Below are 22,034 nucleotides of genomic sequence, written 5' to 3' on the forward strand. Positions count from 1 at the left end.
GAGGGGGGGTCACTCAGCCCAGCCTGTGCCCTCTCGCAGTCTGGGACCCCTCAGGAGATAACGCCCTGCTGGCTTAGGCCTGCTCCCGGGTGGCAGAGGGCAGGCCCAATCCCTAAGTGCAGCCCCTGGTCGGGCTCAGAGCAGGGCCGATTAGGGAGTTGGGGCGCCGCCCCCTGTCATGCACAGAGCAGGGCAGATCGGGAGGTTGCGGCGCCACCCTCTGTCACGCTCAGGGTAGGGCCAATTGGGGGGTTGGGGCACCGCCCCCTGTCACACTCAAGGCAGGGTCGATGGGGAGGTTGCGGCGCCATCCCCCATCACGCACAGAGCAGGGCCCATCAGGGGGTTGGGGCACTGCCCCTTGTCATGCACAGAGCAGGGCCCATCAGGGGTTTGGGGCGCTGCCCCGTCATGCACAGAGCAGGGCCCATCAGGGGGTTGGGGCGCTGCCCTCTATCACCCACAGAGCAGGGCCAATCAGGGGGTTGGGGCACTGCCACTGTCACACTCAGGGCAGGGCCGATGGGGAGGTTATGGCTCTACCCCATCACACACAGAGCAGGGCCTGTGTGTGTGTGTGGGGGGGGTTTGGGGCGCCGCCCTCTATCACCCACAGAGCAGGGCCAATCAGGGGGTTGCGGCACCGCCCTCTATCACCCACAGAGCAGGGCCAATCAGGGGGTTGGGGCGCTGCCACTCTCACACTCAGGGCAGGGCCGATGGGGAGGTTATGGCTCTACCCCGTCACACACAGAGCAGGGCCGATCAGGGGGTTGGGGCACCACACCCTGTCACACACAGAGCCACAGGGCGATCAGGGGGTTGGGGAGCTCCCCCCTATCAGGCACAGAGCAGGGCTGATCAGGGGGTTGGGGCGCCTTCCCCTGTCACGCTGATCCCAGTGCTGGGAGGCATATTACCCTTTTACTATATAGGACAGAGGCCTGGTGCATGGGTGGGGCTGGCTGGTTTGCCCTGAAGGGTGTCCTGGATCAGTGTCGGGGTCCCCACTGGGGTGCCTGGCCAGCCTGGATGAGGGGATGATGGCTGTTTGCAGCTGGTCACACACCCTTCAGGGTGGGGGTCCCCACTGGGGTGCCTGGCCAGCCTGGGTGAGGGGATGATGGCTGTTTGCAGCTGGTCACACACCCTTCAGGGTGGGGGTCCCCACTGGGGTGCCTGGCCAGTCTGGGTGAGGGGCTGAGGGCTGTTTTCAGGCTGGCAGGTGACTGAAGCTCCCACTGCTCCTTTTTTTCTTTTTTATTCTGGGCCAGCTTTAGCTCTGGCTCCAGCCCTGAGGCCTCTGCTGCTGAAAACAGGTATCTGGTTTGTTTGGGTTTCTTGAAACAATGTATAACTCCAGCTCTGAGATCCCGGCTGCTGAAAGCGGGTTTCTGGGGTTTTGTTTAGCTTCTATATTTGTTGCAATGTTTCAAACTGCAAGCTCAGAGGCCAGCAAGGCAGGCGGGGAACGTTGGTTTCCTCCGTCACTGAAGCAAGCAAGCCTCATGTTAGCTTCCAGCTGCCTGGCTGCCGGCCACCATCTTGGCTGGCAGTTAATTTGCATATCTCGCTGATTAGCCAATGGGAAGGGTAGCAGTCATACGCTAATTACCATGTTTCTCTTTTTTTAGATAGGGTTGTATTATTTTCCCATATGAACAACTGTAAACCTACTTTTGCCCCACCCTGTATTTAGTTCCAGTAGCTGACGGACCTAGAGGTTTGGCAGACATTCTGATGTCACTAGCAGGCCTGGCTCTGCTCTCACTTCCACACTCCACGGATGTGGCCGACAACCACAGCAGGCTGTCTCTACCCGCCCATGATGGCAATCACGCTGACCCAGGGCCTTGCCCAAGGCCAGAAGCATGTCTGCGCTCCCTAGAGTCACCTGGGGATGCTCAGCACCTGGCCCGGGCCATGCGCAGTGCAAGGGTCCACTTTCTCACTGCCCATGCCGACACGGGGCACGCGACCCCCGCTGGAATATTCCTGATGTTTGGGGTTGGCGGCTGTAGAAAACAATTTGCACCTCCAATCGATTCAGCAACTTTAAGGGTAAAAGACATCCGTGGGTTCCTGGAATTGAAGCTACTTTTTTAAAAAAGCCAGTTCTGCTTATTTTGTTCCATACTGTTGATTATTTTTAAATTTCCCTTCCCCACTCTCAGCATGTCTTTTCCCCTTTGCTGTGTAATTGGTAAACAGCCATGAGTTTGAATGTGACATTCTCACGACCCAACAGAAACGCGCACAGTAAGTTCTGCCGCGTGCAGTTTCCTTGGCACTAAACATCTAGTATCTTTCTTGGCAAAACTGTAATTTTGTATTTTATGGTGGTTAGGTTTTTTTTCCCTAAAAAAATAAAAATTCTCTTCGTGGCAGTTCTGTCATCAATTGTGATAAGTTTGCACAAGCACACTGCGATCCCAGGCAATTATCTGGTTTCCCTTAATGAGGATCAAGTCTGTGAAACTAGATTATTGTTGTTGATGAAGCGGGCCTCGGGGAGGTGATTTATTCCCAGTGACATCACGTGGCACGAGGCCAGAGCTGAGAAGAGAACCGGGCTTGGCAGCTCCGCCACGTGGGGGCCCAGACAGGGGAAATTAACAAATTCCCACCCTCCCAGGGAACTATTAAATAATGCAACACTCCTTCCTCACCTTAGATGAGATAATGCAATCACCACTGCTTTGTAAAATCCAGGACCCGGAGCTGCACGGAGTGAGTGATGCATCGCTGGGAGCTACTTTCATAATTTGGAACCACAGTTAGTTAACCCCACACTGATCTCCAGCCGAAACCTCCGCATTTCACGATGCATCAGGTAAAACCCTTCCCGATGTTAGGGGGCGGACTGCGTTCAGAAAACCCAGGCTGCCACACGCAGGGATCTTGCACGCTGCGCACTTGTTGCAGGTTCAGAGGGAATACAAAAGAGTGCACGGATGTGCCAGGTGACCCCGAGCTACCACTTGTCGTGCTTTCCAATTCCCGAGGAAAGAATGGGCCTGTCCTATTTCATAAACAGTTTCAGCTGCGGAAGACAGGCTTTCGTTTCAGGCTTCCAAATACTTCATCGGGATTACAGAGCATTGTTCCCGTAGAAGCAGCCACTGCCCATCAGAGAGCTGGCAAGGGTCTGACAACAGCCTCATGCTAAGCTGCAGTTTTTCAGGCAAGAACCATCTCCCAGCATTTCTCAGTGTGCCACCAGCTAAGAATGACACCCTCAAACGGCTGCTACTTCCTTTCCTGCTCAAAACAAGCTCCTTGAAGGTGTCCTGAGCCAAGTCTCAATTTACGTAACGGGAGGAGGTGGGAGCCACTCACCGGGTTTTGACTCAGGGTCCAATTTTCGGCGGCAAGCTATGCCAAGAAAATGTCCCGCGTCCAATTGTCTATTTCATTCTCGGTGCTAAATTAGGCTTTTGTAATTTAAGTATTCCCATTAAAATGTCACATCCAATGACACCAGAGATGAAAAGGCAGAGAAACGTGAGACGAAATACAGAGAATTACAGCACACTTCATTCACACACCCCAGCTTGAAATCTAATTTGCTCTTATCACGTACGCCGGGAAGGGTGTCTGCTAATGGGCTGCAATAGAAATATTCTGAGCTCAGACACCTAACGAGGGAAATGGCACGGAGGACACCTGCCCGAAGACACAGGAAGCAAAACTAACCGGGTCACATCGGCAACTCTCTCCTTACTTCAGGGGTTCAGGCTTTCGAAGCAAGGGGAAGGTGCCATGGAGGGGCGCGGCCTTCCCTTCTAGGCAAAGTGGCCCACAAAACAGCTGCCCGGGAGAAGGCCAATAAGGCAAGAAGAGGATTAGGCTTCCAGAGAGTTCTAACTCTGAAATGTATCTTACCTGTATTAACTAGCTGAGACCAGACGTGATGGTGAGCATCTGATAACGATCAGATGAGTTTTATCCCACCATCCCCTCCTAAGAGGCTCATTCCTGCCGTGCTTGAACTGGGGTGAGAATAACACAGAAAAGTCACGTTTCTCCGCACAAGTACCTGTGAGAGCTGGTCTGCAAGGCCACCGTGACAGGCAGTAAGCGACCTCCCATCTCTTCGGCACTGGCATATATTTCTAAATAGGGAGGTGACCCTGGGATCCAGTGAGCAGAGCTGGTGGCTGATAACCCACACGTAGCCTATTTCAAACACAAATAACACTCCAGCCAGAGGAGATCCTCCACAGTTAGCCCTTCCAGTGGGATTTTATTATACATCCAACTCACCGCAGTAGCAATGCAGAGTGAACATTGAACTTGGCACACAGACAAGAGAGAAGGGACGCTGGCCTTGAACCCTTCTCCCAGTTACATCAGATCATGTAAGGCTGATTATTTCGAGTTACAGGTTTTTTGCTTTTCTTTGGCAAAGGCCTCAAATGATAGCAAGAGGGGATTTCCCCAAATAAAGACACCCCTGCACACCCAGCGGGGCACCAAGGACAGAACGCGCCCAAGGGGCGAGCATGTGGGCCACCCGCTCAGCCGGTTGGTTTAAGCGGATGCAGGCGGGTGTGCTGGAGTCCAAGGGGTTCTGCCAACGGCAACACGTGGTTTCCAAGCACAGGAATAACCAGAAGGTCCCTCAAGTCCTTGGCATGTCTTGCGTCTTCCTTCCCCTGAGAGCCGGTCAGAAGTGCAGGCATTTAGCCGTTTCCTACTTCTCAAAAGGGTAACCATCAACCTACCTTGGTAGAAGGTTTGGGCAAAGGAACCACTAAGCCCGTGACATGGACTGTGTTTCTCTCACTGAAACGCTGTTTACTGACTTTAAGATGAGCGTATGAGCTAGAGCCCGGCGTGGTGGCGGAAGCTCCCGACGCACGTGCGGTTCAGAGCCAGCCGCCGGCCTGCTGGCAGGAAGGTTCTTTCAGGACAGGGCGACGGCTGGAACCAGCTTCCTGCACCCCCACCTGGGGTAGGACCCTGGGCGGAGTCTCGGTGGAGATAGCGTCTGTCTTTGACCTTCACGCCAGCAACACTATGGAAGCACTGATGGGCGAAGGCCTGGCATCTTCAGAGGGGCTGGTGAGGACCACTGGGTGCCGATCTCCACTCAGGGCCCAGAAAGGCCCAGAAAAGGGGCCTGCTGCTGTCTCCGACTCAGAAGGGCGGCTGGTTCTATCATCAGGCCCCAGGCTGCTTCTCCTGCCATCGTGTTGTGAGCCTTGGACCCCTCGGACCCTGGTGGACGCCTGGTGCAGAACACCCTTAAGTGCAACGGGTGCCAAGCTTCCCGGGAGTCGAGAGGAGAGATGGACTATATGCCCTCCCTTCTCCAGAGATGGGAGCGGAGCGCGGCGTGCCAGCCACGGCTTGCTTTTGGTTTCGAGGCACGACAAGACGGTGTGGTATGCCAGTCACATGGTCTGAAGCCCAATGCACTCTGTTTTGGTTTAGATTGAGGTGGTTTTATTATCATTTTTCTCGGAAGAAGGATGCTAAGAAATCAAGAATCAAAATACAGTGAATCTGGAAGGCATCTGGGAGCAGAAGAGAGATTTAAGAGTAATGGACACGGGGAGCACCCTGGCCGGGCGCCCCCTGCCTGCTGCACTTAGGACTTAATTCTCTTAGGAGCTGAGTTCAAGGTTGCTGGAGTTCAGGCTTTGCTCTTCATTTCCAGCGATGCCGGACCAGGGAGGACTCATCGTTAACAACTTCGGGGTCCCGGGGGCCGTGCCGACACCGGACCGGGAGGAGTAGCAGGATGATTAAGGTGAGAAGGATGATTCCACACACACTCATGAGAGTATAGGAGACGATCCACAAGATGGGCTCGTTCAAAGGCAGGGTGGGGACACAGTTGCTGGCTATGTCGTCTGTTGAGAAAGGCCCAGAAATTTCAGACACCGGGGTACCTGCAATTTCTGAGGAGACAGAAGGGGGAAACGCACAGCTGTGAGATGAGCAGTCCTTCACTAACATACGACAAAAGAGATAACCCCACGCTTTATCAAGCCACAGCCACGTGGCACCAGGCACAATGGCTCAGGCACCTGGGCGAGCCCTGGGGAAGTCTCAGTGGCAGCGTGCCTTCAGGGGTCCATCCCCTGGGACTGGAATGACAGCAGGTTTCAAGGTTCAGGTGTGGAAACCGCCTGGTAGAAGGGCACCAGGGAAGCACCAGGCATGCCACGGAGGGCAGGCGAGAGCATCGGTTCGTGCCTGGCAGGCCCAGCTGGGTTGGTTGGTTGTGAGAAAGGAAGAGAGCAGCAGTACCCACAGCCGAAAGCTCAGCTGAACCCGCCTGCGTCCTGGGGACCTCCCCGGTGGGGTCACCTGGGTCCATGCTCTGGAGGACCCTAATTCTACAATGTGATAGTTTTACTTTTAGTTTTTAGAGGAATCGCTACACTGCTTTTTCATAATGGCTGCACCATACAACCCAGCAATTCCACTTCTGAGTAGTTCTCCAAAGACAAACACTAATTCGAAAAGACATATGCACACCTGTGTTCATACGGCATTATTTATGACAGCCAAGACATGGAAGACACCTGGGTGTCATTCATAAATGAATTGACAAAAACATGGTACATATGTACAATGAAATACTACAAGGAACAAACAAACAAACAAAAAACGTAATCTTGCCATTCATGACAACATGGGTGGACCCAAAGGGTATTACGCGAAGTGACATAAGTCAGACAGAGAAAGACAAATACTGTATGGTTTCACTCATCTGTGGAATCTAAAAAAACCCACAAAATGAAACAAAACAAAAATCAAACCAAAAAGCCTCCAAACAGACTAAAAAAACAGAGATTGAAGTGGTGCTTGCCAGAGGGGATGAGGGCAGAGGAATGGGCGAAAAAGGTGAAGGGGGATATAGTGAGTGAATACTGTGATGCTTGCATGGTGACAGAGGATCGCTAGACGTAATGTGCTGAGGTATGTAGACGTCAAATCACTGTGTTGTATACCTAAAGCTAATATAATATTGTGTCAACTATACTTGAAGACAGAAGTACTTAAAAGAGTATATTCAACAGCCACAAAACCTCTACAATGGGCAGTGTCCTTGCTTCAGCCTGACCCACACTCTTCATGGAGTCCATGACCACCTGGGTCAGACTGGCCCAGGTGCTCCTTCTCCACCCCACACTGGTACTATGCCAGTCACATGGACAGCGTACGGAGGACCCAGAATCGAGAGTGGTAAATGAGTGCACCATCGGGTTCATGACGAGTGGTGAACAAAGAGAAAGCCGGGTAAAACCAATCCCGTGGCTTCTGCTGGCCGACACTTAGACGAGGCTCTCACCGGGGAGGCAGTTGCAAATGTCTTTTCACAGTAGGTCATCTGTCTTTTAAAACATTTATTTGCTTTATAAATAGAGATGCTTTAACACATGCAATTATGAGAGTGGAGCATGCATAGTGCGAAGACCCTAATCCAGGAAGGCATAAAGAACGTAAAATGACCTGAAATCACTTGTTTCCAGACAAAACGGAGTAGGAGGGACCAGAATTACCCTTCCACCTGAAATAACTCAGAAACTGGACAAAGTGTATGGAAAGAAAATACTGGAGATCTTGGAAGCTGGGCGAGGAGTGACAGTTAAGTCCTGAGAGGCGGGAGACAGATGCAGCGAGGACAGTCGCTCAGCTGACTCGGGAAAGTTTCGGGGTTGTGGTGCAGGGAACAGAGACATGGGCAGAAGCCAGCAGAGCTCCCCGCGCTGGGGAGACAGGTGGACGAAGCTGGTAGAGTTTGCAGGGAGAGTCAAGGACAGAGGGCAGCTGCGCCGAAGGACATGCCACACTTCTCAGGGGCCTTCATCTGGGTGCGGACCAAAAAAAAGAGTGACGCCCAGGGCAAGAACCACTGGAGGGGATTAGAAGACACAGTGCTTGGGGCTCACATAGGGCTGAGAAGAGTGCCTACTGCCAACTGTTTCCTGTTCACTCTCTTTCCCAGAGAGCAAGAGAAAGAGCAAACCCAACTCACAGGGTATCCCTGAGAGCACTGAGTCCTTTGTCTGTCACAGGAAAAATTAACCATAGATTAAACACCGCTCTCATAGCATCGCATGATGCTCAAAGGCAAGACAGGGCAGGATCAATGCTTTTTAAGTAACGTAACTGATCAAGAACAAATCTCAGGAACATTTGTCAAGATACAAAAGTACTGAGCACTCTTTTGGGTTCCTGAGTCCATTTTCAATGTGCGGAGGGAGTGGTTCCAACACCAGTAAGCAATTCTTGCACCGTCTATGGATTCAACTCAATGCTGACACTAGCTATTTTTAGAAAAGACCTAAATCAAACTTCTAGAGATAAAAACTGCAATGTGCGAGATAAAAACACACTGCGCAGTATTAACAGCAGATTATACACTGCAGAAAACAAGACTGGTGAACTTGAAAACATAACAGGAGCTATCCAAAATGAAATACAGAGGAGCAAAACATTTAGAGAAGCTCAGTAGCATGTGGGACTACTTAGAGGGACTGAATATCCATGCAATTAGACTATCCAAATGAAAGAAGGGGGTGAGGAGAAAAAAATACTCGAAGATCTAATATAATTTTTCTAAATTTGATGGAGACTATAAACCACAGATCCAAGAGGTTCAAAGAACCCCAACACAAGAAACATGAAGTAGACTATACCAGTGAATCCCTGAAAACCAGTGGTAAAGAGAAAATCTTAATAGCAGAGAGGGAAAAAAGAAATATTTTATGGGGTGGGTGATGGTGGTGGGGGAAACATTGCCAACCTAAATTTTATACCAAGCAAAAATATCTCTCAAAAAAATAAAGATAAAAGACATTTTCAGACACACATAAGCTGAAAGAATTCATCACAAGAAGATGCACACACACATATACACTGGAATATTATCCAGCCTAAAAAAAAAAAAAAAAAAAAAAAAAAAAGGAAACCTTGTCATTTGTGACAACATGAATGGACCTAAATGAAACTATGCTAAGTGAAATAAGCCAGACACAGAGAGGCAAATGCTGGGAGATCTCACTTATATGTGGAATCTAAAATAGTCGAACTAAGCAGCCAAGAGTAGACTGGTGGTTGCCAGGGGCTGGAGGGAGGGGGAAATGGGGAGATGTGGGCCAAAGGGTATATAGTTTCAGGTATGTGAGATGAACAAGTCCTAGCGATGTAATATACAACACGGTGATTGTAGTTAACACTATTATATTGTATACTTGAAATTTGCTAAGAGGGTAGATCTTCAATATTCTTACCAACACCACCCCCCCAAAAAAGAAAGAAAATGGTAACTGTGTGAGGGGGTGAATGTGTTCGTTAGTCTGATTGTGGTGATCATTTCACAATGCATGTGTATACCAAAACACTGAGTTGTGCACCTGAAATATATATATCTTTTATTTTTCACTTATACCTCAAGAAAGCTGAAAAAAAGGAAAAACACAGTATAGCCGACCTGCCTTATAAAATACACTAAAGGAAGATCTTCAAGCAGGAGATCAATGATACCAGGTGGAAACCTAGATCTACACAAAGAAATGGTAACTCAGAGGCCATTCGAACACCTGCATGCTGAACTGTAAATAGGTAAGAAGATAACTGATTTAAAGCACGAACAATGACAATGTACTGGGTGGTTTAACCTAAGTGAACTGTAGGACAGTGACCACAGCGGGGGCAGTGGGGAGAAGCGGAGGGATACGGTTGTGGGTTCTTCTAGTGTACGTAGTGGCAGACTGTGATAAGGTGTACACTATAAACCCTAAGGCAACCACTAAAGTAACACAACAAAGAGCGACAGCTAATTAACTAGCCGAGGAGATAAAAAAGAAATAGAAATAATGCAAAAGAAGGCAGGAGAAGAGGAAAACAGGTGGAAAAAGAACAGACGAGACAGAGAAAACAAGTAACAACATGGTAGACTTAAACACAGCCTACACGGGGGGCTGGCACCCTTTCTCTGTAAGGACCACATAGAAAACATGGTAAGCTTTTTGGGCCACATACGATTTGTATCATATGCTCTTTTTGATCCTTTTTACATAAGCCCTTTAAAAATGTAGAAACTATTCTTGGTTCAAAAACAGGCTGCATGCCAGATTTGGCTGGCACGCTGTTGTCTGCCAATCTGTGGTCTAAACACCCCAACGAGAAAGCAGAGGTTGTCAAATGAGATAAAAAGCAATATTTAGTTCCATGACTATATGCTGCCTACCAGTAACCCATTTTAAATGTAAATACTCAGATATACTAAAAGATAAAGGATGGAAAAAGATGTCTCACGCTAATGCCAATCCAAAGAAACCCGGAGTGGCTATATTAATACTACACAGAGCAGGCTCAGAGCCAAGAGTATTGCCGGGGATGAGGATGGTAACTTCGTAATGATAAAAGGTTCGATCATAAATAAAACATAACAACACTAAATGTTTATGTACCTAATAAGAGTTTCAAAATACATGGAAAAAGAATGATGAAACTGCAAGGAGAAATGAACAAATCCTCAAAAATAGTCAAGAGATTTCAACATCCCTTTCTCAATAATAGATAGAGCAAGTGGACAGAAATAAGTAAGGACACAGCCTACCTTACCAGCACTACCAACCAGCTTGACCTAATTGACAATTGATAGAATACACCACCCACGCAGCTGAATAGACATTGTTTTCAAGAGCAGATGAAATATTTCACAAGATGGGCCCTATTACAATCTATCAAACAAGTTTCAATAAACTTAAAAAGGCTGGGTTTATACTATGTCCTCTGACCACAGTTGGAATTAAATTAGAAGTCAATAACAGAAAGATAACTGGAAAATCCATAATCACCTGGAAACGAAATAACCCAGCTCTGAAACTGTAAGAATTCTATAAGGAAACACAGGAGGAAAAGTCCTTGAATTAGGCAAAAAGTGTCTTAGTTACAGCACCAAAAAGTACCAACCGTAAAGGAAAAGAATAAGTTTTACTTTATCCAAATTAAGACCTTCTCTTTGAAAGATGATATTCAGAGACAGAAAAGACTGGGAGAAAAATACTTGCAAGTTACATTTCTTATAAAGGATTCGAATTCTGAACATACAGAACTCTGAAAACTCAATAATGAGAAGGTAAAGAATTCAATATAAAAATGGGCAAGAAAATCTGAAAAGACACTTCAGCCAAGATGTGTGAACGGCATATACACACGTGAAAAGAAGCTCGAGGTTATTAAGGAAATGCAAATTAAAACCACAATGAGATACCACCCAGGAGCTATTAAAATGGAAAAGGCTGACCAGCCCTGGCCGGTGTGGCTCAGTTGGTTGGAGCATTGTCCTCCTTGGGTGAGGATTTACAATTTTTTAAAATTAATTTTATAGAAAGGACTGAGCCCTGTTCAGCATGGCTTAGTGGTTAGAGGTTGGCCTACACACCAGAGGGTCTCAGGTACGATTCCTAGTCAAGGACAGGTACCAGGGCTGCAGGGTCCATCCCTGGCCCCAGTTGGGGCACGAGCAGGAGGCAACCAGTTGATGTGTCTCTCTCACATGGAAGTTTCTCCCCCTCTCCCCCCCCCCCCCGCCATTCTCTCTAAAACTCAATGGAAAAAATATCCCTGGGTGAGGATTAACAACAACAACAAAAGACCGACCATCTCAAACCTTGGTGGAATGTGGAGGAAGTGGAAGGTAACTCTGGAAAAGTTTGGCAGCTTCTTAGGAAGTGAAACATACCTGTCATAGGAACTAGCCATTCCCCTCCATGGATTTACCCAGGAAGAATGAAAATACATGTCTGAGGGCGTCTACACTAACGGAGAGCAGGGTGGTGACTGCATAACTGGTGATGGAAAAAATGAAATAAAAGAAAACAATAAACAAAAACTAGAATGGCCAGATCTTTTTCACCGTAGCATGCAAAAGCAAGTGAACCGTTTCCAAAGACTCCGTCCTGAGATGGTTTCTGAGGCGGGCTCTGGACCTGCAGGACCATTTGCTCCGCAGGCACGTGAAAACCACTGTTGCTGGGCGCCGTGGTCCCTCCTGTGAAGGGAGGAAGCAGGGCTGCCCAGTCTCTGCCCTTGGGGCCCTGTGGCTTTGACATCTTTTTTTTTTTAATATATTTTTTTATTGATTTCAGACAGGAAGGGAGAGATAGAGAGATAAACATATCAACGATGAGAGAATCATTGATCGGTTGCCTCCTGCACGCCCCCTACTGGGGGCTGAGCCCACACCCTGGGCATGTGCCCCGACTGGGAATCAAACTGTGACCTCCTGGTTCATAGGTCGATGCACAACCACTGAGCCACACCAGCTGGCTCTGACATCTTTTGATTGAATTCTAAGTAGAAGGCAGAGCGCAGCTCTGCAACTCTGTTCTTAACAGTGGATGTTCCTATTTTTACACATGAACATGTACCAGATGATCCACTTTCAACCTGCAGCAAAGAAAATTCACAGTGACGACTGCCAAATCCACGGTGCCTCCAGTTGTACAAGCTGAAATCCACACGGCGCTGGTGCCGAACGTCTCCAGCTATAAAAAGAGCTGGGTGGCATTTCAGAAGCTGTGGACACAGGGAGAGAGTTGTCAGTGTGAACGCTAGTGTTTTCCTGGCTGGAGGACACCGGGCCCAGGAGACACGGGCTGTTGAAAGCCCGTCTCCAGGATCTGGGCCAGGCGTGTGAGACTATCTGCTGGGGATCCATGCTGGCCAGCTGCGTGCCGCACCGTGACTGCCCCCTCGTCTACCTGGCTCTGATCGGAGGCTGGAAGAGTGCCTCTCTGCAGGGGTGTGGCCAGGGGGCAGTTGAGAAGAGGCAGGGCAGCACCGAAGCATCTGGGGATCTTTTCCCCAAATGCCCACCACCCTCCCACCCACCGCCGTCCTGACGGACCCTGGCTGAGACAGGAGGTGAGGACGTGGCCACGGGCATTTATCAAGCTCCCCAGGCGGTGAGCTCTCACTCACCGGCCTCCGTCCCCCCTGCCCCAACCTCCCCGGGAGCCCAGTCCTCGGAGCTCAGTGCTGTCTGTCAGACACAGATGAGGAGAGAACCAAGACACTGCGAGCTCCCAAAGGGTGTTGGCTCCATCGTGTGCTGGTTGGCACAAAGGTGGCACGTCCTCCAACGCTAACACACAGATGTGAGGGTAAAATCTAATTCCCATTGTTTAAATATGTCGCTGAGCTCAGAAATAGGCCCTAGGGATTACAAAGCCCAGGTGTGTGTGTGTGTGTGTGTGTGTGTGTGTGTGGAGGGAGATTACAAAGCCCAGGTGTGTGTGTGTGTGTGTGTGTGTGTGTGTGTGTGGAGGGAGATTACAAAGCCCAGGTGTGTGTGTGTGTGTGTGTGTGTGTGTGTGTGTAGGGGGATTACAAAGCCCAGGGTGTGTGTGTGTGTGTGTGTGTGTGTGTGTGTGGAGGGAGATTACAAAGCCCAGGGGTGTGTGTGTGTGTGTATGTATGTGTGTATGTGTGTGGAGGGGGATTACAAAGCCCAGGGGTGTGTGTGTGTGTGTGTGTGTGTGTGTGTGTAGGGAGATTACAAAGCCCAGGGGTGTGTGTGTGTGTGTGTGTGTGTGTGTGTGTGTAGGGAGATTACAAAGCCCAGGGGTGTGTGTGTGTGTGTATGTATGTGTGTATGTGTGTGGAGGGGGATTACAAAGCCCAGGGGTGTGTGTGTGTGTGTATGTATGTGTGTATGTGTGTGGAGGGGGATTACAAAGCCCAGGGGTGTGTGTGTGTGTGTGTGTGTGTGTGTGTGGAGGGGGATTACAAAGCCCAGGGGTGTGTGTGTGTGTGTGTGTGTGTGTGTGTGTGTGTGTAGGGAGATTACAAAGCCCAGGGGTGTGTGTGTGTGTGTGTGTGTGTGTAGGGAGATTACAAAGCCCAGGGGTGTGTGTGTGTGTGTGTGTGTGTGTAGGGAGATTACAAAGCCCAGGGGTGTGTGTGTGTGTGTATGTGTGTATGTGGAGGGGGATTACAAAGCCCAGGTGTGTGTGTGTGTGTGTGTGTGTGTGTGTGTGTAGGGAGATTACAAAGCCTAGGGGTGTGTGTGTGTGTGTGTGTGTGTGTAGGGAGATTACAAAGCCCAGGGGTGTGTGTGTGTATGTGTGTATGTGTGTGGAGGGGGATTGCAAAGCCCAGGGGTGTGTGTGTGTGTGTGTGTGTGTGTGTGTGTGTGTGTGTGTAGGGAGATTACAAAGCCCAGGGGTGTGTGTGTGTGTGTGTGTGTGTGTGTGTGTGTGTAGGGAGATTACAAAGCCCAGGGGTGTGTGTGTGTGTGTGTGTGTGTGTGTGTGTGTGTGTGTAGGGAGATTACAAAGCCCAGGGGTGTGTGTGTGTGTGTGTGTGTGTGTGTGTGTGGAGGGGGATTACAAAGCCCAGGTGTGTGTGTGGAGGGGGATTACAAAGCCTAGGGATATGTGTGTGTGTGGTGGGGGGATTGCAAAGTCCAGGGGTGAGTGTGTGTAGGTGGGGGGCAGAAGACTTGACCCCAGCATCAAGGAGATGGACCCTAGAGCCGAGATGCCAGTGACATCATGATCCACTGGTGGAAGGAGCTGGAAAACTACCAACATGGAAGGCTAACTGTCCGAGGACAGTTATGAGGAGTGTAGGGGGGTGGTGGGGGCGTGGTTGGGTGGCGGGGGGGAGGACAAGAAAGAATCTCCATGACAAATGGAGCCTCCAAACACAACCTCAGGATTCCAGGGCTTGGTGCAGAAATCCTGAAGTTTTCATGATCTGAGGAGAAGCAGAAGCAAATGCAAAAGTGCTTTTTTTCATAAAAAATGTGTTTTATTGATTTTAGAGAGAGAGGAAGAGAGAAATATCGATGAGAGAGAAACACCACCAATTGGCTGCCTTTTGCATGCTCCCCAAAGAGGATGGAGTCGCACCCGGGCATGTGCCCTGACTGGGAATAGAACTGATAACCTCCTGGCGCACGGGGTGATTCCCAACCCACTGAGCCACACCAGCCAGGGCCAAAATTGCTTTATAGTGACACTTTACAACCCAAGGTGCACTGAACTCTCCCAGATGGTGAGGGTGGGGACGCCCATTAAATAAACTCACAGCAAAAAATTGCAGACTGAGTGAGAAAAAATCCACCAAGAGAGAAAAGTCAGCAGACTCAAAAAGGAGATTAACCACCCATCGATGACAGAAAAATACAACCGGCTGCTTGAGATTATGCAGGAGCTGTGTTTAAAGTGATTCAAAACTCACTAACATACCAATAAAATTTTTTTTAACTAAACAAACTGATTCAAAAGTTCACGAAGGAAAGAAAATTAAGAAAGACTAGGAAGGAAGTTTTGAAAAGAAAATAATAAAAAGAAACTAATACTATAAGACACGTCAATGGAACCAAATTGAAAAATACTTAAATAAATATGTATCCTAAATATTTACTGGAATTTAATGTGAAATCATAGTGGGATTTCAAATTAATAAAGAAAAGATGGATTATTCAATGTTATAGGCACAATGGGGCAGTCATCTTGGGATAAAATAGTTCACATACTTAGTACATTCTATGCCAAAGTAAATCAAACATGAAAGTCCTTGAATAAATCACAAAAAAATTTTAGTGAGAAAGACCATTTAACACACGACATGAAACCTAAGAGCCTTAAAGCAAACGACTGATATATTTAAATACATAAAAGCAAATAGTTTCTATTAAAATTCATTATATGTTCAAAAATAACTTACCATTGAGATATGAATTAAAGTTTTTTTTTCTCCAGACAAATGATTAATTTCTTAACTACAGAGAGCTCCTACAGATAAATACAAAAAACCACCACCAACAAAAAATACACTAAAAACCTAACAGGAAAAAAAAAAATGGGGAAAAGATATGAATGGATAAGAAAAGGAAAAACAAATGCCCTTAGAAATACAAAAATAAACTCAACCTCACCCACATAAAGTAAAACAAATTACAGTCACACGGAGATCATGTTCTACACCTATCAGATGGGCACAATTCCCCAGCATGTGATGATACCACGTCGGCGAGGCTGCCTGGAGAAACAGGCCGAGAGAACTGGCATAGACAGATATAAAGAAGCATCTCTCTATCGCAGCCACGGGACAACATTCATCACGGTTACAGATGAATCCCCTTTCACCCAGCAACTCTGCTCTAATCCTCTCACCAAGAGGTACACTCCCGTGTGTGAGCAGACATATATAAATGGTATCCATTGTTTCCAACAACAAAAGATTGGAAACAACCTAAATGTCTACAAATAATGACTGGTCAAAGAGATTAGGGCACATCCACATACTAGAAGATCAGAAGGCTGAAAAAATAATCACAAGGGAGGCTTTTCTGCACTCTATGATTGTCCCTGAGTGGGGCACTGCATGACTCATTGTAGCTTTTGAATATTACCTAGCCAACTTTTCAAATTAAATTAAAAATGGTAACGGAGATAAAGGAAATAGAAGCCACAACAAATTATAGAACACTACAAAAACTGAGCTAGTAGGGTTGAAAAAGTGCAAAATAGTATTTCTAGAATGAAAACTATAGTTGATGCAATTAAAAACTCACTGAATAGGTTAAACAGAGTGAACACGGCTGAAGAAAGAATGGCCAATACATATATTAAAATTTTTCATAATAAAATATTGAGAGGAATCAGAGGGGAAACTGTATATTCAGTAAATGATGCTGAGAAAATTGAATATCCTTATAAGAATTAGATTCCTATTTCACATGTTAGAAGAAAAAATTTAGAAAGTATATAGTATCTTTAAAAATAACAACTCTATTTTCTTAGATTAAGGAAGAATTTCTTAAGTAAGAGCAGAGTAAAACCATAAGAAAGATTAGTAAATTTTATTTCACTAAATTTAAGAAAAAATGTAAATAAAAGACACCAAAAACAAGCAAAAAAAAAAAAAAAAAGGCCAGAGAGATCAGAAGAGATTCACCATGCACACAGGCCAGAAAAATTAATCTCAAATATAGAAAGAATTCATATGTCAATAAAAAAGTAGAAATCCATGCAAAAGCTGTGAATAGAAAAATTCACCATCTGAGAAAAAGCTCAAACATCCCATAAACAGATCAAAAGGTACGTCATCTCAGATGTAATCAATAAAATATGACACTATTCCACACAGATTGGCAAAAAGCAAAAAAACTACGATAATACTTTGACGGAATGGAGATTCTGGTATAATTCTGGTGGTCCAGCTACTTTGAAGACCAATTTGACAGTCGCCAGTAATGCTGACGCCCGGCACACCAAATCACTTAGAAATTCCACTTCCAGATCTCATCTGCGTGCACAAGAGGGTCACCAAAGTATTGTTTATACTCGCAAACGTGAGAAACCACCGGATGTGAATGAAGGCGGCACTGGGTAAGAGATCTGGGTATACTCACGCAATGGAATACTACACAGCGGCCAGAATGAACGACCTAGGACTCATAGGAACATGGGGAACCTAGGAAAAGTAATGGTGAACAGTAACGCAAGTTGACAAAGGACATCCACCATACAGCAGCAATCGTGTAAATTAAGAAATACCAAGAAACCCAACGACCAACTTGTGTTGTGTTGTAAACTCTACTTATAGGTATATGATGGCCAGCTTCTAGGATGACCTTCAATGGCTCCGCTTCCTGGTATTGACTCTTGCGCGCTCCCCTCCCCCATCTACCAAAGCAATAGGGCAGGAGTGACACCATGTCACTTCCAAGATGAGTTTACAGAATGACTGCGGCTTCTGTCTTGGGTGCTCTGTTGCACACTCTCTCTGGGATCACTTGTTCTGGGGTGACCAGGAACCCATCGAGGGGACATTCAGATAGGCCTGTAGCAAGGTCCGCATGGCAAGGAATGGAGGGGCCCTGGCAACCACATGACAGATCTTGGAAGGGGACCCTCCAGCCTTCAGGTGCTGCAGACTTAGGGGAGACCCTGGCCCAGAACTGCCCCGCTCAGTCCCTCACCCCTTCATTCCCCACCCTCCCTCCATACAGGCTCGTTAAGTGCGGCTACACTGGGGGGCAAGTTGTTGCATAGCAATAGATAACAGTCCAGGGTGCTGTAGCGATGCAGTGAAATTATGAGAATATACACCAGCTTCAGGATAAAGGGTGACTCTGGGGAGTGCAGTGAGGTGGGGCTTTAGCTATACTTATTTATTTATTTTTATTTCTATAACAAATTTTTGAGGATGACAAAATGATAGCATTTGTTATATCTGGGTGTTCAGTAAGTACACGATTTTCTGTGATTTCAAGCATTTTCTTTGTTACTTAAAACATGTTTTAGCCCTAACCGGTTTGGCTCAGTGGATAGAGCATCGGCCTGTGGACTCAGGGGTCCCAGGTTTGAGTCCAGTCAAGGGCATGTACCTTGGTTGCAGGCATATACCCAGTGGGGAGTATGCAGGAGGCAGCTGATCGAGGTTTCTCTCTCATCGATGTTTCTAACTCTCTATCCCTCTCTCTTTCTCTCTGTAAAGAAATCAATAAAATATATTTTTTTAAAAAACAACCAAATAACAACAAAAAAACATGTTTTAGCCCTGGCCGGTATAGCTCAGTTGGTTGCCGTCCTATGAACCGAAAGGTCACCGGTCCGATTCCCGGTCAGGGCACATGCCCAGGTTGTGGGCTCAGTCCCCACTTGGGGCATGTATGGGAGACAACAGATGAATGTTTCTCTCATCGATGTTTCTCTTTCTCCCTTCCTTTCGCTCTCAAATCAATAAAAACATATTAAAGTAACTAAATAAAAAGTAAGATTGAAAAAATGTTATAAATAAACACTTGAAATAGAACAAAAGGCAGCACTTCATTCCGTTTATTATGGTGCCACAGACCATGCCTGGCTCCTAACTGCAGCCCTGAGGGGAGCCATTACTTTAATGGCTAAGCGATTTGCACCGAAGAAGAGACTCAGTGTGCATTCCCACCGCAGCTAAAATCGAAGGGCTAAGTGCCCACACCTTAGATATATTTTCAACAAACAGCAGAACCAAACTTCAATACAAACACCTGACCAGGAATTCAGGATGGCTCGCAGGAAAACGTCTCTGCCTAGGGAGGCTTCGTGTTAGCTGTGCCCAGAGCACTTCCAACAGCAGCAGACGGGACGTCGGGATGGCCGTCTCCACAGCAGCCACTAAAGTGGACGATGTAGTGGCTGTTGCCATAGCAGCCTCGATCTACTTCAGTGGCGTTTAACCAGGGAACACGAATTGTGGGGAAACTGCTTTGGTTCTTAGATTCCCTGGTTTTAAAGAAGTAAAACGCCCACAGTTGGGAGACCCGGTGTTTCAGGTTGTGCGGCCCCAGGGAACGCAGGGAGAGAGGACCCCCTTAGTGGACAGCAAACGGGCTGGAAGAGTTAGCGCCCGTCTGAAAGGGTCACCTTTGCTCATGACCAAGATTCAGAAATGACAAGTCTCCAGCCCCCGAGTCTGGTCACAAGTACAAGTCGGAGAACTCTGCGCTGACATTTAAGAAGGTACATCGCAGCACCGCCCATGCCTTCGTGGATGGGGGATTTTATTTATGCTGAATGGGAACTGGCCTAAGGATTCCAGAGGTCATTTTCCCTTCTCACATTTCTCTCCTGTTCTCCACATTCCTTTACTTTTGGGGATGGCAGTGCGTTGGGACAAGAATATGATGCATCACTTGCCAACTGTATTTCCCAGGACTCCCATTTTGAGACCACGACTTCGGCAGCAAGAAATAATAGCTGGAATCTCTCCCTCCTGAACAAATCAGCTGTGACTGGAGTTCCCACTCACCCTCCTCTCCATGACTCTCCCCCAAACTCTAGTTAATTTTATTTTTAATTTTTGTTGTTTTAAAAATATTTTTTATGAAAATTTCTAGAAACACCAATGATGAGAGAGAATCATTAATCACCTGCCTCCTGCACACCCCCCCTACTGGGGATCGAGCTCACAACCCGGGCATGTGCCCTGATTGGGAATTGAACTGTGACCTCCTGGTTCATAGGTTGATATTCAACCACTGAGCCACACCAGCCAGGCAAACTCTGGTTAATTGTCGATCAGAGTGAAGGTCTGGTTGGTCAGCGTTCCTGCCTGTCCTACAACTATGTCTCAAGTTTAAGGCTTTCTTTCATCAAATTCCTGTTCCCTTTCCTCCACTACATGGTGATCGTGTATTTCACTATCACCCCACTTTTCTTCTGTTCCACCCCCTGTCATTAGTTCTTTTTTTTTATTATTTTATTTTATTGATTTTTTTACAGAGAGGAAGGGAGAGAGATAGTTAGAAACATTGATGAGAGAGAAACATCGATCAGCTGCCTCCTGCACATCTCCCACTGGGGATGTGCCCACAACCCAGGTACATGCCCTTGACTGGAACCGAACCTGGGACCTTTCAGTCCGCAGGCCGACGCTCTATCCACTGAGCCAAACCAGTTTCGGCTGTCATTAGTTCTTTTTCCTGCCTCACATTTGCTTAGTTGTTCTATCCCTGAGCACTTCATTCATTCTGTTCCTGACCCTGACCGATGCCCCAGACCTTTTCAGTCCTCTGACACCCGACTGGAGACACGGTGGCCTGACACACACTTCCTGGGCACGTGCTTCCTCCACTGTCTCCCGCTCTCCATCTATGACTTGCCTTTTCCTTACCAGCTCGACTGTTAGTCGTGAGTACCCGTGTGCGGTGGGGACACTCCATCTCAAGCCTACTGTCACTCTGAAGACATTTTCAAGTTTAAGGAGTGTCACCATCCTATCAACTTGACTGTGCTCTGTGGCTTCTCCGTAGATCTGGCTAAGCCTCAAGCCAGGCTTCGCAGAACAGTGCTGCCTGTCACCGTCCTGCCGTCTCACAAAGGACTTCTGTCAGAAAAACGGGCTCCTTGGTCTCATTATTTTAGGTTTTTGAGAAATAGCTGTGACAAGCATTGATTTCTTATTTTATAGGATGTCTTTGAGGAAACAATATACATAGTTTATCTGTGAATTTTCTGTTTCAGTCCTTTCACTGTCAAACACTGACGATCCACCCCCAGGTCCCTTGGAGTATTTTTATTTCTGGGATGAGGTGCCCATGCAAGTTTAATATGAGAGGGAACAGGAAGGCCAACACTTACTAGCCTTTTCCATGTGCCAAGAACGGCACTGAGAGTCTTACGTGGGTGAACTCGCTTTTTCCTCTCAGCAAACCCCAGTACATTTTACCAACAAGACTTTGATCACGATTACAGGCGTGAGTGGGTGAATTCAACACAACTGACTTGTCGAGAAGTGCTCCCAAGTGAGTGAACTGACAAAAGCTCTGGAGGCAGGGCTCCCGGTCCGACGCCAGCATCGCTCACCTGCACAGGTGCTTGCGGCGAAGCCCACCCTCTTCCGAGCTCTGTCGAAGATCACGTAGAAGCCCTCCATCACGGTAGCACCAATCACCAGCGCGTTCGTGGAAGGTGAAATGCCGAATCGGTAGCACTCATAATTCAGGCCAGCCCTCATCATGGGCTGAATGTAAAGCTGTTGTTTAAGAGGAAAGAGGAAACAAGCAAGAAAAAGCACAAATCAGTCAACATCACACAACTGTCATGGTCACAGGGGGCTCAGAACTCTCCAAGATGCTAGGGGGCGCTACAGATCTAGGAGCTGAAATCGTAAGCATGGTGGTGATAAACATTAGTGAGAGTGACAGGAACATGTACACCACGTGTAACTGTATACAGGGACAACCATAAGCAGACTTCTATCCACCTATCTATTCAGTCATCCATTCACCAAGTCATCCATCCATCTAGCCATCCATCCGTCTGTTTGCCCATCCATCCATCTATCCATCCATCCACCTATTCATCTACCCATCTGTCCTTCCATCCATTCAACCATTTGCCAACCAGTTATTTTTTGAGCCTAGACCAGCCGTGGGCAAACTACGGCCCACAGGCCGGATCTGGCCCGTTTGAAATGAATAAAACTAAAAAAAAAAAAAAAAGACCGTACCCTTTTATGTAATGATGTTTACTTTGAATTTATATTAGTTCACACAAACA

The 22,034-nt window shown here is 47.3% G+C and overlaps 1 protein-coding gene across 5 annotated transcripts in view; it reads right to left on the reverse strand.

The window, feature by feature from the left end:
* Positions 1-4,221: 4,221 nt before the first annotated feature.
* The window catches only part of BACE2 (beta-secretase 2), a 72,565-nt gene continuing 54,752 nt past the window's right edge, over positions 4,222-22,034 (reverse strand). For 3 of the 5 annotated variants that reach the window (XM_036349345.1, XM_036349344.1, XM_036349343.1), the window contains 2 exons: positions 21,339-21,507; positions 4,222-5,909 (listed from right to left, as the gene is read on the reverse strand). In XM_036349345.1, coding sequence (XP_036205238.1) covers positions 5,656-5,909; positions 21,339-21,507 — 423 coding nt within the window. In that variant the 3' untranslated portion in view covers positions 4,222-5,655. Of the gene's footprint in view, positions 5,910-12,401; positions 12,550-17,398; positions 17,461-21,338; positions 21,508-22,034 lie in introns of all 5 variants that reach the window. The other 2 variants (XM_036349346.1, XM_036349347.1) reach the window with 2 other exon arrangements.

Source organism: Myotis myotis, unplaced genomic scaffold (assembly GCF_014108235.1).
Source record: "Myotis myotis isolate mMyoMyo1 unplaced genomic scaffold, mMyoMyo1.p scaffold_m19_p_2, whole genome shotgun sequence".
NCBI lineage: Eukaryota > Metazoa > Chordata > Mammalia > Chiroptera > Vespertilionidae > Myotis > Myotis myotis.